At 43.5% G+C, this 17,351-nt stretch overlaps 1 protein-coding gene across 1 annotated transcript in view; it reads right to left on the bottom strand.

Moving 5' to 3' along the window:
- Nucleotides 1-9,664: 9,664 nt before the first annotated feature.
- The window catches only part of LOC129842050 (uncharacterized), a 136,218-nt gene continuing 128,531 nt past the window's right edge, over nt 9,665-17,351 (bottom strand). The window contains exons 3-4 of the mRNA XM_055910427.1: nt 15,784-15,914; nt 9,665-15,392 (exon numbers count right to left, since the gene is read on the bottom strand). Of these exons, the coding sequence (XP_055766402.1) occupies nt 11,090-15,392; nt 15,784-15,914 (4,434 nt within the window). The 3' untranslated portion in view covers nt 9,665-11,089. The remainder of the gene's footprint in view (nt 15,393-15,783; nt 15,915-17,351) is intronic.

The raw sequence follows: 17,351 nt of genomic DNA on the forward strand, positions 1-17,351 counted from the left end.
TGTTGCAGCATATACAGAGTATGGAAAGTGTACATCCTTCCTCTGAGAGGAATCTTCTCTCTGTCTCTCTCTGTCTCTCTCTCTGTCTCTCTCTCTGTCTCTCTCTCTGTCTCTCTCTCTGTCTCTCTCTCTGTCTCTCTCTCTGTCTCTCTCTCTGTGTCTGTCTCTGTCTCTGTCTCTCTGTCTCTCTGTCTCTCTGTCTCTCTCTCTCTCTCTCTCTCTCTCTCTCTCTCTCTCTCTCTCTCTCACTCTATTCTCTCTCTCTCTGTCTCTCTCTCTGTCTCTCTCTCTCTCTCTCTCTCTCTCTCTATTCTCTCTCTGTCTCTCTCTCTCTGTCTCTCTCTCTCTCTCTCTCTCTCTCTCTCTCTCTCTCTTTAAGGAGAGTTCAGAGAGATAACTGCGGGGCCATAACTCTGTATTTGACAGAAGTTATGTACAGGCGAGTTGTTGAGTGTGTAATTCAATGACAGCTGAATCAATAGAAGGATCTGAGGGGACAAGGAGTGCAGCTCCAGTCTGCTGACACTGAGACACAGATTGCGTCCCAATGGGCACCCGTATTCCCTATATAGTGCACTGCTTTTGACCAAGGCCTGGTCAAAAGCAATGCGCTGTAATCATGAATAGGAAGCCGTTTGGGATTCAGTAACACCAGAGAATCTAAGGCACAGGAGAACTGCCAATGCAATTCAGAGCCATCTGGGGTTAGAGAGAAAAAACACTCGAGAGTTAACGGAGAGGCTTTGGGCTGTTATGTTGTTGCTGTTTTGGGATGTTAATAAGTTCAAGTACAATTGCACTTAAGCATTTGAGGAAGTAGATATTCATTTTTTTTTTTTTTTTTTAACATGAACAGTGTCAGTTTTGTTTTTAAAATGACAATAAATCAAATGCATTCTGACATTGTCTCAGTAGTTCAAGGTATGTTAAAGTCCCACTTAAACGCAGTCTAACTGTCACTAGTCACTAGTAAACACTCTAACACCAACACATTTTAGCTACACCAACCCAGAGAGAATGTTCACTAAAGGACAACAATATATACAGTAAATATATAAGAGTAAATATATACAGTAAATATATATATAAACAGTTCATGTCAGAAGTTAACATACACCTTAGCAAAATACATTTAAACTCAGTTATTCACAATTCCTGACATTTACTCCTCGTAAAAATTCCCTGTTTTAGGTCAGTTAGGATAGCCACTTTATTTTAAGAATGTGAAATGTCAGAATAATAGTGGAGAGAATGATTTATTTCAGCTTTTGTTTTATTCATTACATTCCCAGTGGGTCAGAAGTTTACTTACACTCAATTAGTACTTGGTAGCATTGCCTTTAAATTGTTTAACTTGGGTCAAATGTTTTGGGTAGCCTTCAACAAGCTTCCCACAATAAGTTGGTTGAATTTTTAGCCCATTCCTCCTGACAGACCTGGCATAACTGAGTCAGGTTTGTAGGACTCCTTGCTCGGACAAGCTTTTTCAGTTCTGCCCATATATTTTCTATAGAGTTGAGGTCAGGGCTTTGTGATGGCCAAGCTTTAACATCCTGACTGATGTCTTGAGAAGTTGCTTCAATATATCCACATAATTTTCTTTCCTCATGGTGCCATCTATTTTGTGAAGTCCCTCCTACAGCAAAGCACCCCCACAACATGATGCTGCCAACCCCGTGCTTCACAGTTGGGATGGTTTTCTTCGACTTGCAAGCCTCCCCCTTTTTCCTACAAACATAATGATGGTCCTTATGGCCAAACAGTTCTATTTTTGTTTCATCAGACCAGAGGACATTTCTCCAAAAAGAACAATCTTTGTCCCCATGTACAGTTGCAAACCGTAGTCTGGCTTTTTTATGGCAGGTTTGGAGCAGTGGCTTCTTCCTTGCTGAGTGGCCTTTCAGGTTATGTCGATATAGAACTCATTTTATTGTGGATATAGATACTTTTGTACCTGTTTCCTCCAGCATCTTCACAAGGTCCTTGTTGTTCTGGGATTGATTTGCACTTTTCGCACCAAATACGTTTATCTCTAGGAGACAGACAGAACTCGTCTCCTTCCAGAGCGGTATGACGGCTGCGTGGTCCCATGGTGTTTATACTTGCGTACTATTGCTTGTACAGATACACGTGGTACCTTCAGGTGTTTGGAAATTGCTCCCAAGGATGAACCAGACTTGTTGAGGTCTACATTTTTTTTATTTTCAATGATTTTCCCATGATGTCCAGCAAATAGGCACTGAGTTTCAAGGTAGGCCTTGAAATACATCCACAGGTACACATCCAACTGACTCAAATTATGTAAATTAGCCTACCAGAAGCTTCTCAAGCCATGACACCATTTTCTGGAATTTCCCAAGCTGTTTAAAGGCACGGTCAACTTAGTGTATGTAAACTTCTGACCCACTGGAATTGTGATACAGTGAATTAGAAGTGAAAAAATCTGTCTGTTAACAATTGTTGGAGAAATTACTTGTGTTATGCACAAAGTAGATGTCCTAACCAACTTGCCAAAACTATAGTTTGTTAACAAGAAATTTGTGGAGTGGTTGAAAAACGAGTTGTAATGACTCCAACCTTGTGTATGTAAACTTCAACTGTATATACAGTGCTTTTGGAAAGTATTTAAAGTAAGACTTTTCCACATTTTGTTACATTATAGCCTTATTCTATAATGGATTGGCTGTATGCTTAGGGTCGGTGTCTTGTTGGAAGGTGAACCTTCGCCCCAGTCTGAGGTCCTGAGCGCTCTGGATCAGGTTTTCATCGAGGATCTCTCTGTACTTTGCTCTGTTCATCTTTCCCTAGACCCTGACCATTCTCCCAGTCCCTGCCACAGAAAAAACATCCCCACAGCATGATGCTGCCTCCACCATGTTTCACCGTAGGGATGGTGCCAGGTTTCCTCTAGACATGATGCTTGGCATTCAGGCCAAGGAGTTCAATCATGCTTTCATCAGACCAGAGAATCTTGTTTCTTATGGTCTTAGATTCTTTAGGTGCCTTTTGGCAAACTCCAAGCGGACTGCAGTAAAAGGTTAATACGTGGTACAGGACTGATTCCCAAACAAATTAAAGCCTTTAAAGTTTATAGCCCCTAATACAGCTGCTGTTCCTGCATTCGAGAACCAGAGAGACCTTGCTGCCGTTATATAATAACGGTTGTGAAATCACCCCGGGACCCGTCTTCTTCTGGTAATAAAAATCTCGCTCTCAAAAGATAGGGAAATGTTAATTAAGCTTTAATTTAGCAGCCAGCTAGCGACTTGACACTGTGGCGGTGTGATATTGTTGCTGCTGGAGCTCTATTGCATCACATTGTGTTTCTCCCCCTGAGCTGACCTTGAAGGAAAACAAAAAAAAACAACAACCAAACAAACAGAAAGGGGAAAGGCTAAAAATGTAGCAATATCCTCCCATAGCAATATCCAACGTCTTGACAAGTCAGGTCCTATAAATAGCCATAACAAACAGAAAAACAAAAAACTAGATGAAAAAAAATAAAACTATCGATCTCCTTGTTCGTATTACAGTCACAACCGATAGAACGGGATCAAACGTTGGATTCATGATGAACAAATAGATGACCAACAGATACACGTAGGTAGATGTGGGTTTAATCAGTAAGACCTCTGGACATATGAAGTACATGAACCCTGTTTGTGTGGTAAGAGTGGAGATCTTGAGAGCTTTAGACAGGATTTTAGTTTGTGACTGGCTCTGTTTGTCTATTCAAGTATTTGTTTATCCTCCTGTTTTATTCAAAAGCTGGAGAACCAGTGCTGTACATACGTGGGTGTTTGGAAGGGACACTGTCCAAGAGTCTGGAGGCAACATGTGCTCCATGAAGTATAAGAGACTGGCAGCGCCGGCTTAGACAATTTACAATGTTTTGTATTTTATATAACCAGGGGAAAATGTTTAATTTTTTTTGTATTTTACGTAACAATGGGGAAATAAATGTTATATAACCAGGGTAAAATGTTTCATTTGTTTGCATCTTAGGTAATCAGGTCGAAATGTAAATTGTTTTGTATTTTATGTAACCAGGGGAACATGTATTTTATGTAACCAGGTAAAAATGTAAATGAAAAGATTATACAGTATTTACCAAATGTAAATATGTATTTTATGCATTTTTTCTTTCATAGGATATCACCTAATGACCAAACAAAAAATGTGTTGTTGTCACTGACTGAGGTACTTTTAATATGAATAAAATGGGCCCCATTTATTGTGGCTCCTAGCAGCAGGTGTGTGTTTGTGTTTGTGTGTGTGTGTGTGTGTGTGTGGTTGTGTGTGTGTGTGTGTGTGTGTGGTTGTGTGGTTGTGTGGGTGTGTGTGTGTGTGTGTGTGTGTGTGCGATCAACAGGAAGGACATGTTGTGTTTTTGGCTGGTGGGTAGAGAGGCGTAGAGATACACAGCGGTGGGAGTTCAAGAGTATCCGGTCCAAGACCTTGGGAGGCACTGAGGCAATATCGACACGGGGAGATGAGTCACCTCACAAACTGAGACTAACACCAGAGAGACAGAGAGGGAATGGGGGAGTGGAGGAAGGGGACAGGAAGGTAGAGACCCAGCTAACAACAAACATTCCCACAACTTTGGAAAACGTTCCCTGAAGAGTCACATTAGGTCATTAACTAACGTTTTCATGGAAATGTTCCCGTGATGTGCATGGAATTGTTTCTAAGAGACCGTTCCCTTAATGTCAAATAACAGTTACCCGGGAAACGTGGTTATTACAATGTTCTCAGAAATTCAGATTATTTTCTAGACACGATTCATGGAAACGTTTGCAAGAACATTCATGTGTCCAGTTTTCTGTGGCTTGGGAATATTCCAGCAACGTCTCCCCTAACATACACAGAACACCGTTGCCATGTTCTCAGAACATAAGATATCAATGTTCTAGACACGTTTCATGGGAACGTTGTCAGAACATGTATTTATGTCATTATTGGCATTATTTAATGACGTTAACATATTTTGCTAAGAATGTGAGAGTAGGGTGATTCACCTCGTCGGTCTCAAACCGAGGCCACACAAGACAGACACCCTTAGCACTGGGATATCTCTAGGGAATGTGCTTACTGGGCCAGTAGAGTATAGTTGAGCCCTGTCCCTGTCCTTTAGGCAGTTGTGTAAAGTAAATCTGAAACGACTTGATAGGGGAAAAAAGGGTGAATGCACATTGAAGTAAATCTGAGCTCTGTTTTAAAGTACATGGTGATTCAGGAGTATCATTAAAAGTGAAAAATATGCCACTCCATCATTATACAACTATACTGAAACTCCTAAAATTGCTGAATTAAGTCAATTCAATAAAATAAATAGTCCTATTATCTGATACATGACACGGACCTGGTGGCACAAGAGGAGGATTGGTGTGTCGTGAACCAGGAAGTTATGAGTTCATATCCCAGGCTGTTGAATAATACTTGCTGTATAAATGAAAATGCACAATGTAATCATGTATTCTATGTCAAATATGTAAGATGCACAGTGTGAGTAACCCTCGCCTTGCCAATAGTAAAAACATAGCTGTGAATGGCTCAGTGGTGGACCAATCAGGGCCTTGATGGGCTTGGCAACAGAAACTATTTATTTGGTAGAATGTTTCTTTGGGACCATCAGGCAACGTCCTGACAACTGATAAACAGAAACGTTCTTGCAACGTTCCCATGACTATAGCATCGTATGTTCTGTGTATTTTATCTATTTTTACCTTTATTTAACTAGACAAGTCAGTTAAGAATAAATTCTTATTTTCAATGACGGCCTAGGAACAGTGGGTTAACTGCCTTGTTTCAGGGGGCAGAACAACAGATTTTTACCTTGTCAGCTCGAGGATTCGATCTTGCAACCTTTGTTTGTATTTTATGTAACCAGGTGGAAATGTAAAATGTTTTGTATTTTATGTAACCAGGGGAACATTTATTTTATGTAACCAGGTAAAACATGTAAATGAACCTAAATGAATCTAATGAACCTAAATGAACCTAATGAACCTAAATGAACCTAAATGAATCTAATGAACCTAAATGAACCTACATGAATCTAATGAACCTAAATGAACCCAATGAACCTAAATGAACCCAATGAACCTAAATGAACCTAATGAACCTAATGCACCTAAATGAACCTACTGAACCTAAATGAACCTAAATGAACCTAAATGAACCTAATGAACCTAAATGAACCTCCAACCAAATGATTTGGTTGGAGGGTGATGAAATATTCTCTTAACCCACAGTAGACTGGACACATTACCTGTCTTTTTGTCCCGTCCCATGAAACATGTATAGAACATTATTATGGTATATTCTGAGAACATGGTAACCACTATGTGCTGTTCTCCAAAAATAGAAAACCAAAATATGCTAAAAGGGTTCTCACAAGGTTTTTGTTAAAATAGATAGAAAGTTTCCCGAATCGAAAACTGGACACTAAAACAGGTAAAATAAAAAAAATAAAAACATTCTCTCTCTCTATAATTGTTAGCTGGGGAGGGATGGAGTGAGGTAAGGAGGGTGAGAGAAAGGGAGAGAGTGAGAGAGAAAAGGGAGAGAGAGATTAGCTAGCCGGGTTAGCTAGGTGTGAATCAAAACCCTCCCCTCTCACTGAGAGACGGCGAAGGCTTAGCCATCCTCTGCTGCGTCGCAGCGAAAGGGAAGTATGGCAGCAAATTGCCACTGATATGTCTGAGGAAAGTCACCGTTTTAGCTCCACAATCATCCACAGTCTAATGCATCTGTGGCAGTAAGCTGTCATCACAGCGGTCAAACTATGGACTGTGGGTACAACTGAAAATGATCCCTTTGTGAAACTAAGTAACGAATAATTAAAGAGGGGCTATGCGCTCTATGGAAAACCCTGAACGCCGTGGAAGGTGTGTCTCATTAATTATTGATATTTCCCTTTTGTACCAAGGCTATACTTTAGCACATTTGCCTCTAGAAATGTGTTAAACATCCACCGAAGGAGCTAGCAAGTTTACTATATAGCTTCAGTACAATCTCCACCCGGCACAGTACAAAGCTACAGTACACTTTCCACCTGGCATAGCCAGAAGAGGACTAGCCACCCCTCATAACCTGGTTCCTCTCTAGGTTTCTTCCTAGGTTTTGGCCTTTCTAGGGAGTTTTTCTTAGCCACCATGCTTCTACACCTGCATTGTTTGCTGTTTGGGGGTTTTAGGCTGGGTTTCTGTACAGCACTTTCAGATATCAGCTGATGTAAGAAGGGCTATATAAATACATGTTATTTTATTTTATTTGATACAGGAGTTGCTGTGGTAACCTAACATACTTGGTAGTTTAGCTAACCAAGCCATCAGTCCTAGCTTGAAATTATGAACATTGAATTCAACAATATTAATAATGTTTTCGATTCGACTTTTGCTTTCAAAAGCAGCTTAAACATCGAACACGTAAGCATTAACTATAGTCCTTGAATTCTACCGTGCAAATACACTGTCACGTTCTGACCTTGGTTTTATGTCTTTATTTTAGTTTGGTCAGGGCGTGAGTTGGGGTGGGCATTCTATGTGTTTCTATGTTTTGTTCTGTTCGTTATATTTCTATGTGTTTGGCCTAGTATGGTTCTCAATCAGAGGCAGGTGTCGATCGTTGTCTCTGATTGAGAATCATATTTAGGTAGCCTGTTTTTCATTGTGTTTTGTGGGTGGTTGTTTCCTGTGTTAGTGTTTGCACCATACGGGACTGTTTCGGTTATTTGTTTGTATTTTTGTTAAGTGTTCTGTTGATTTATTAAATATCTCATTATGGACACTTACCACGCTGCACATTGGTCCGATCCTTGCGACTCCTCCTCAGACGAGGACGAAATCCGTTACAGAACCACCCACCAAAAAAGGACCAAGCAGCGTGGTAACCAGGAGCAGGAGCAATACACTGTGCATTATAGGGCAAGAAATGCACACTCTAGAATGCCCTTCAAGCCAATCAGAAACAAGTATTGAACAATGCCATGGTATAAAATACTTTATAAACTGGGTGGTTCGAGCCCTAAATTCTGATTGGCTTACATCCATGCTATATTAGACCGTATGTATGACAAAACATGTATTTTTACTGCTCTAACTACGTTGGTAACCAGTTTATAAGAGCAATAAGGCACCTCGGGGGTTTGTGATATATGGCCAATATACCGCGGCTAAGGACTGTTCATAAGCGCGACGCAACGTGGAGTGCCTGAACACAGCCCTTAGCCGTGGTATATCTGCCATGTAGCACAAATCCCCGAGGTGCCTGTTATTCCCCCTGTAAAGTAGGACTTTGTGATAACGGATTACTTTGACTTAACCTGACTATATCCTTTAAAAGCGGCAATCTGCGATTGCTACATCCATTTTTTTACTTTTAATAAATTAATTATATATATATATATATATGTACCCACTGATTCTTGAAGATAATATGAATTACGAATGAGCTTAGTTCAACTGTCGTACCCCATCAGACCCCAAAATCTAATCCTGCTTCATCCTCCCGAGTGGTGCAGCAGTCTAAGCAAGAGTGGTCACTACAGTCCCTGGTTCGAATCCAGACTGTATCACATCCAGCTGTGTTTGGGAGTCAGGGTCATTGTAAATACGAATTTGTTCTTAACTGATTTGCCTAGTTCAATATAATAAATAAAACAGTTAGGTTTGTAAGCAATGTAATGGAAAACCAACATTGTGTTTCCTCAAAACATGGGAGAACTGCAACTGTACAAGGTCAGTCCTTGTATCTGTAGCTCTGTCTATGAATTTGAAAGGGGTTTATTTCCCCAGCCTCATCTCTCAGCTGTTTACCAAATCAGTGGCATGATGTCAGCTTCGTTATTGGTTGAATTGCAGATCACCCTTTTAAATCACTCAATTAAAATAATATATATATTTTTTTTAAACTTTTGTTACATTCAAATAAACCGCATCTCAGTGTTTTGTTACTTGTTGTGTTTGTTGTTTTTTTGTTGTGGATGTTAAACAACATCTCATTGCACAATAGGGACTGTGAAATGACACACACACTATCTACACACTATCTACACACACATCGTTATTCTATTGTTTGTGTATCATTTCATTTTACATTTGTGTGGCTGTTATTGTCTATCAGTGTATCAGTGTTTTGTTACTTGTGGTGTTTTTGTGTGAATCCCAGAAGGATTTGCTGCTGCTTCGGCAAAACCTAACCTAACCAATAATACTGGAAAGCACTGTAGAAGCCTGGAGGTGACAGCGGCCATTTTAGTGACAGCTCTAGACCTCTGAAGGTCATTTGTACTGGTGAAACAGCATGTGGGGTGTTTGACAAGCCTTGCTTGCAGGAGATTTAATGCATCTCATTGTAAAATAGACTGACTAAATTTACACCACATATCCGCCATCGCTTTTTTTTTTGGTCGTTGTTGTAATCTCTCTCAGCAACTCTTTAGATGAAATATTCAACAGCACTTTATCTCCAAGACAAATCTCCTCCACATTGCATTTTCTCTCTGTCTTACAACCTCCGCAAACAACTATGCCGTCAATGCCTTTCTCTCCGACTGTTATCAGCAAGTCAACTTAACACAGAAGTCGTATTCATTATAGTGCAGAGTGTCAAACAAAGAGTCACACATCCGAAACAAAAAAAGAGAATCCAGGGATAATATTTTTTAGATATATATTTTTGTAATTTAATTTATTTTTTTACCTCAACATCATTCTGTTGACAAAACGTAAGTAAAAACATAGTTGTATCTAAATAATGATGATAAAACATAAAAGGGGGGGGGGGGTAAATTGCACTATAAAATCAGAAATGTATTTTACAATAAATCCTGCAAGTGGATTATAAATATGGCTAATATACAACATGTACAACTTTCTGTTTTAAAAGCAAGTGGAATTAGTAGCAGAACGGTAAAACAGTTTTTCATCCCAGCATCAGTGTATATCTACTGTATTACAATTACATGGAGAAGGCCTATGGGGAAGCATTGCAACCACTTGGTAAGCAGATTTAGGTACAGAATCAAATCAGGGCTACGTGATTATAAAGACACTGTCACTTTTTATCTAATGTATAAAATCTAACTCATAAGACATGTAACCCTACCTTGTCCATATTAGGACAGCCACAGCTCAGACCCATTCTTTCAATGCATAATCTACTTGCCAAATAAAGTTTTTTTTTTGGGGGGGGGGGGGGGGGGGGGCTGTGTCCGAAACTACGGAGGAATGCTGTACAATAGAGTGTTACATGAATGAATTGTCATCCTTTAGGAAACAAAATGAATGTAGAGTGAAACTCTTCCAAACGTACCGTTGCACAAAAAAAAAAAACTTTCTGTGCTTCTGTTCATGTTTAATTGAACTAGTATTGCATGTAATGCCCTAAAGGTAGACTATTGAAGCACATCACTAGCAAAAATACAGTCGAGAGAACACTCTAATAATTAATCTGCCTCAGACCGGTTTTTAATATGCACACGTCCTAATTCTGTAGTTATGCTTGATTGTCAATCTAAAGGAAATATTTCTGGATAATATCGTATTAATGAAAATCACTTATCACTGTGAATAGGTTACTACAAAAACCTTTCCATTGTTGAAGCAGGTTTGGAATGTTACGTGAAGAAAATACTACTTTAAGATGAAATTGACAGTAACTTTTTGTTGTTGTTGTTGCTTTCCCCCCTATTTGAAATAATATTTGTAAGTAAAACAACAACAAAAAAACGATTGAAAGCTATACTTCCTGAAAGTGGCATGTTGGGTGATGACGTCATCAAAACATGTGCAGCAATGAGATAAAAGTGGAATGTGATGTCATCAAAACATGGACCATAGACGGATGACAGTGGGATGTGATGTCATCAAAACATGGGCCGTAGATGGATGACAGTGGGTTGTGATGTCAGAAAAACATGGACTGTAGAGGGATGACAGTGGGTTGTGATGTCATCAAAACATGACCGTAGTGGGATGACAGTGGGATGTGATGTCATAAAAACATGGGCTGTAGAGGGATGACAGTGGGTTGTGATGTCATAAAAACATGGGCTGTAGAGGGATGACAGTGGGTTGTGATGTCATAAAAACATGGGCTGTAGAGGGATGACAGTGGGATGTGGGTGTGGCTGCATCATGGAGGGGAACATGGCTGGACGGGGCATGGCATGGAATGTCACCGCCATTGGGTGGTGGTGTAAACTGGGCGGGGCCATTACCGAGAGCTGCGGTGGTGAGGTCACAAAGGGAGGAGGGTAGGGGCCAGAGGGACACATTTCTGCCCCCATAGGCAGGCTGCGGACAGGGACTGGAAGAACATGGGGTAAGAGAGTTGTTTGAGGGTGCTGAGGGAGGAATGCTGCACGGTGGTGATGTTGGTGGTGGAGGATGGTGTGTCGGATAGTGATGGACCTGGTTGGCATGGAGGACATGGGGGACGGAGACAGGTGGACGGGGTGGAGCATGGGAGGACAGGAAGGGGTCACCGCGACAGGAGACCCAGACAGAACTTGCTTCATCTTTCCAGGGAACACCTGATGTTGCTGATGGTGGTGGAGGACGTGCCTGTGTGTTTGGATCTGAACGAGACAGTGATGTTTCTCCCTACCGTCAGACGGGTGCTGCGGATGGAAACACGGTGGTCTGTGATTGTGGTAGGGGCTAGCTGTAACGGTAGTACCTCCAGGTCTCAGGCTCTCCATGAACCCTCTCTCGTCCTGAACCCTAACCCCAGGATGAAACCTCTGAATCTGGGTAGGCTGGGGGCTGTGGGACTCCTGGTGGGTGGGGTGGCTCCGGGGACTGTGCTGACATGACTTGTCCAGACTGGTCTTCTGTCTGTGAAGCATCTGTGGGATGGACAGGGGGATGATCTCTCTCACACCCAGTGGACTGACCTGGGCAGCCACTGCCACCGTTTGCCTTCTAATACAATCTTGCCCTATGTTACCCATTCCTGAACGATGTCCCATGATCGGGAGAGAAACAGTGGAAGAGTTTGGGAAGCAAATAGTGCTGTTTTTGTTTTCATTAGTAATACCAATTATTTCTGGGGGATTTGGGGGATCTCTTACAGGCCCAGGCCCAGGTTGAGAGGGAGAGAAGGAACATTCGACTTTCATGCTGGGAACATTGTTCTGAATCTGGAGCTGAGGAGAGCCTCCCATTGACTTACTGTTGTGCTCTACAGCTGGCTGACTCAGGGCACTACAGCTGGCAAATTGACCTTTTACCACAAGGTATTCCACAGCTGTATTCACTAGATTCTCACTCTGGACGTTCAGCTTACATCTGTCAACAGACAGTAAATCCAGACGAGGTTCAGCCATGTGAACATTGTGACATACAGGAGGTTCTGAGATGTGAACATTGTGACCAACAGGAAGGTCTGAGATGTGAACATTGTGACCAACAGGAAGGTCTGAGATGTGAACATTGCGACCTAGAGGAAGGTCTGAGATGTGAACATTGTGACCTACAGGAGGGTCTGAGATGTGAACATTGTGACCTACAGGAAGGTCTGAGATGTGAACATTGTGACCTACAGGAGGTTCTGAGATGTGAACATTGTGACCTACAGGAGGTTCTGAGATGTGAACATTGTGACCTACAGGAGGGTCTGAGATGTGAACATTGTGACCTACAGGAGGTTCTGAGATGTGAACATTGTGACCTACAGGAGGTTCTGAGATGTGAACATTGTGACATACAGGAGGTTCTGAGATGTGAACATTGTGACCTACAGGAGGTTCTGAGATGTGAGGAGTATACCTGGACCCTCTCTGTCTCTTCCTCTGTCTCCCCTCCCCACCACAGGAAACACAGGCAGACCAAGGAGACCCCTCCTCACCCATTGAACCATCTGGCCCATTGGACTCTTCCACAGTTGACTGACACTGGGTACATAGGACTGGCCCATTGGGCTCTACCACAGTTGACTGACACTGGGTACATAGGACTGGCCCATTGGGCTCTACCACAGTTGACTGACACTGGGTACATAGGACTGGCCCATTGGGCTCTACCACAGTTGACTGACACTGGGTACATAGGACTGGCCCATTGGGCTCTACCATTACAGCTGGCTGACACTGACTGCATGAACCCTGGAGGTCAAGGCTCTGCTCATCATCAGCCAGAGACATTGATGCTGTCCGTTTCCTTTTCAGGGCCCTGCTCTCACAAAAGTCTTCACCAAGCCTCTCGGGCGAATGGGCCATGCTTAGTTTTTGGGTAACGGTGACTAAGCTCTCTGGTGCCGTGACTGTCATCCCTCTGCCTGGGTTTTGTCTAACAACCCCAGGAGGTTTCTCAGGGCAAGGGTTGTCGTTGTGACTCTGTGAGCTCTCTGAGCCATGCCCTGCAGTGTTTCTCTGTTCTGTTGATGAATGGAACGGGTCTCTCCTGACGCTCCTCCCCAACACCTTTTCATCCGAGAGGCTGAGGCTGCCCGCTGAGCCGTTTACCCTGCCTGCTGTTTCCTGTCTTCTTCTCTCCTCCTCCCTCTCCCTTTCCACTACACGCTTCCTCTCCCTCTCCCTCTCTCTCTCCCTCTCTCTCTCCCTCTCTCTCTCCCCCTCTCTCTCCCTCTCTCTCTCCTTCTCCCTCTCCCTCTCCTCCTCCCTCTCTCTCTCTCTCTCACTCTCTCTCTCTCTCTTCCTCTCTCTCTCTCTCTCCCTCTCCCTGTCCTCGGCGGCAAAGGGGACAGCACAGCCACTGTCCTCAGCCGATTGCTTTGACTTCTCTAATGGCTGCACTCGCTGTGAAGTGGGGACTCTAAATTGGCTATCAAGTCCTTCCCAACACTCAGACCGTCTCTGAAATGTGTTGCATTTCTCTGCATTGCTCTCCAACCCTCCATCCGTCGCCCTCTCTCTGTGGTGCTCCTCTTCTTCCTCATCCCCTCCTCCTCTCATCCCCCTCCTCCTCCCCTTCTTCTTGTGGCTCCTGTAATGGCGCCTGTCTCTGGGTTTCCATTTCTCGCCACCTGCTGCTCTCTTCTCAGATTGAGTCCTACCTTTTGAGTGCCTACTATATCCCCCACAGCTGTGTCTCTTAAGTCGCAAGCTGCAGCTTTCTGTGTCTGTGTCACTCGTGTGGTGCTCACATATGAGACAATCCTTCCTCTCCACTGCTTCCCTGCCGTCTCTGAAAGGGCTATGATGGTTTGGCCAAGAGCAGGCCTTGTTGTGCTTGTTGCCAACATCTGGTGGTTCCTCAGCGCAGACAGATGTTGAGCTGATACACAAAGCCACAGATAACTTACTCTGACTGTCATCAACACTAACCTTCGCCCTGTTCTGCCATTGCTGCGAGGCCCTAAAGTCAAAATGGAGGGGGTTACAGCTGTAGGAGAGACAGGGCTCTGTCCTGGTGAAGGTTAACATCTCTGTAGGCCACTGGAGAACAGTGTTTCCATCTCTGCTGAGCACAGAGAAGAACGGCTGGCTGGGCTTGGTGAAAGGACAAGACAGGTTCTTCACCACCACCGTAATGTCTTCTCCTTTCTGTTCCTCTCTCACAGTCCCAGGACACTGAGAGGACTGAGAGGAGGAGGAGCCGTTCTCACGGGGACCATCAGAACCGGAGACGACCTCAGAAGAGAAACTGCTAATGGAGGAGTCCTCTTCCCCACAGACACTCTCCTCTATTTTATGAGCTTGTTGGCGTTTGCTTGTTTCTGGCTCGGCCTCTGTTGGGCTGTTTCTCTGAGTTTTCTCAGAGTTCTGTCTATCTAGTACTGTGTCTGGGTCGTCTGGAGATGCAGGTAATTGGGAGACGGAGGACACATAAGGTCTGGCCATATCCTCAGAGTTAACTAGCGCAGAACACAAATGTGAGGCCTGTGGTGGCATCGGGATGTCAGACCTGGCTAGTGCATCTGATGATCTCTGGCTCCACTCACTAAAACTAACACAGTTTGGGCTGAGATCACCAGGCTGAGTGCCAACAGCCTCCACAGTCCCGTGACCTAGTCCCTTTTCCTGTGCAGTAGGAGAGTCCAGAATGTTCAACTCAACAAAGGGCGTTCTGAGCTTCTGTCTTCTGACACATTCTTTGGAACTCTCCTCTGTGTTGTCACAGAACACGGCGGCCGAAGATTTCAGCTTCACGGATGCTTTCTTTGGGAAGGAGAATGAGAATGCTATTTTGTGCCTGTTGTAATTCTGTTTCTTGGCCTTTCCCGTGTAAGGCCAGTATAGTGTTTTCTGGGTCTTGCTGTTGGTGGCCAGGCCAGTGCTGGTGCTGGTGTGGTTGTGGGTTCCTGTCTCCAGAACTGTGGAGTTGTTGGACTCCTCTGAAGGTCCATCGGTACAGCTGTCTCTGAAACTGCCCTCCACTGCCACCGTAGTGGACTTGAACTTGGGGCCACTGCCTGGAGCGCTGAAACATAGAAAAATAAACATTTGAATGAATATTTGCAAGTCCATATTCATTTGTGCATGGCATTCAATTGTTATGGGCCAATCACTTCATGATATCAATGCTCATGATTCATGTATCTAAAGCAAGGACTCATCCCTAGACATCTGAATTTCCCCATTACATCAAAACGATATACAGTGTATAAAAAGATAGGCTTACACAGTGGGAAAATCTGGTTAAAATTACTTCATTATAATCAGTTTACAATCAGAACTGGAGATATTTTCTGACTCCAACGTCACATGTTAAGAGTCAGGATCCTCCTATACATTATCGGTGACAGATCACACTTCAACCAATAATCTGTGATGAATCATATCCTGGAATGTTCCGGGACATATGTACCCACCAATGGATCTCTCTGCGTTGTTCGGCAAGCTCATGTATCCTCCGGAGTGCTCTCTCCTGTTTCCGCTCATCCTTCCTGGTCTTAGAGGCCACGTTCCGGGCAAACTCTCTCTGCTTCAGCTCCTTCAGCCTCTGTGGAAGTCAGAACAGATCGTTAATATCTCTAAGGTTCCGTACCTAAAGGCACCCTATCCCCTCTATAGTGGAATCCTTTTAGCCAGGGCCAAGTAGTGCACTATATCACAAAGGCTTACGTAAATGGACCTGTTAATATCTCACCAAACAATCTACATCTAATCTAGCACTATGTAAGGGTGTGTCTAAAAGAATGCATCTATTTGAAATATCTCTACGTGTCGAGAGGATCAAACGTTTCAAGTGCCACTGACAACCTGAAATGTCACCTAAAACCCTCACAAACATTTACAGATGCACAATTGAGAGCATCCTGTGGTGCTGTATCACCGCCTGGTACGGCAACTGCACCGTCCGAAACTACAAGGCTCTTCACAGGGTGGTGCGGTCAGCCCAACACATCACTGGGGGAACACTGCCTGCCCTCCGGGGCGTCTACAGCACCTGGTGTCACAGGATGGACAAAAATATCATTAAGGACCTCAGCCACTCGAGTCATGGCCGGTTCACCCCACTACAATCCGGATGGCAGAGACCGTACAGGTGCATCAAAGCTGAGACTGAGAGACTGATAATCAGCTCCTATCTACAGGCCATCTGTCTGTTAAACAGTCATCACTAGCCAGCCTCCAACCAGTACCAGGTCCTGAACTTAGTCACTTCGTCACGTCTCTGAAATTGCAGCCCAAATAAATGCTTCACAGAGTTCAAGTGACAGACCCATCTCAACATCAACTGTTCAGAAGAAACTATGTGAATCAGGCCTTCATGGTCAATTTGCTGCAAAGAAACCACTACTAAAGGACACCAATAATAAGAAGAGACTTGCTTGTGCCATGAAACACAATTTCTTGTGGACATTAGACCGGTGGAAATGTGTCCTTTGGTCTGATGAGTCCAAGTTTGAGATTTTTGGTTCCAACCACGGTGTCTTTGTGAGACGCAGAGTAGGTGAAAGGATGCATGTGTGGTTCCCACTGTGAAGCATGGAGGAGGAGGTGTGATGGTGTGGGGTTGCTTTGCTGGTGACACTGTCAGTGATTTTCTTTGAAATTTAAGGCACACTTAACCAGCATGGCTACCACAGCATTCTGCAGTGATACGCCATTCCATATGGTTTGCGCTTAGTGGGACTATCATTTGTTTTTCAACAGGACAATGACCCAACACACCTCCAGGCTGTGTAAGGGCTATTTGACCAAGAAGGAGAGTGATGGTGCTGCATCAGATGACCTGGCCTCCACAATCACCCAACCTCAACCCAATTGAGATGGTTTTTGATGAGTTTGGACTGCAGATTGAAGGAAAAGCAGCCAACAAGTGCTCAGCATATGTGGGAACTCCTTCAAGATTGTTGTAAAATCATTCCAGGTGAAGCTGGTTGAGAGAATGCCAAGAGTGTGCAAAGCTGTCATTAGGGCAAAGGGTGGCTAC

The sequence above is a fragment of the Salvelinus fontinalis genome, unplaced genomic scaffold (assembly GCF_029448725.1).
Source record: "Salvelinus fontinalis isolate EN_2023a unplaced genomic scaffold, ASM2944872v1 scaffold_0009, whole genome shotgun sequence".
Lineage (NCBI taxonomy): Eukaryota > Metazoa > Chordata > Actinopteri > Salmoniformes > Salmonidae > Salvelinus > Salvelinus fontinalis.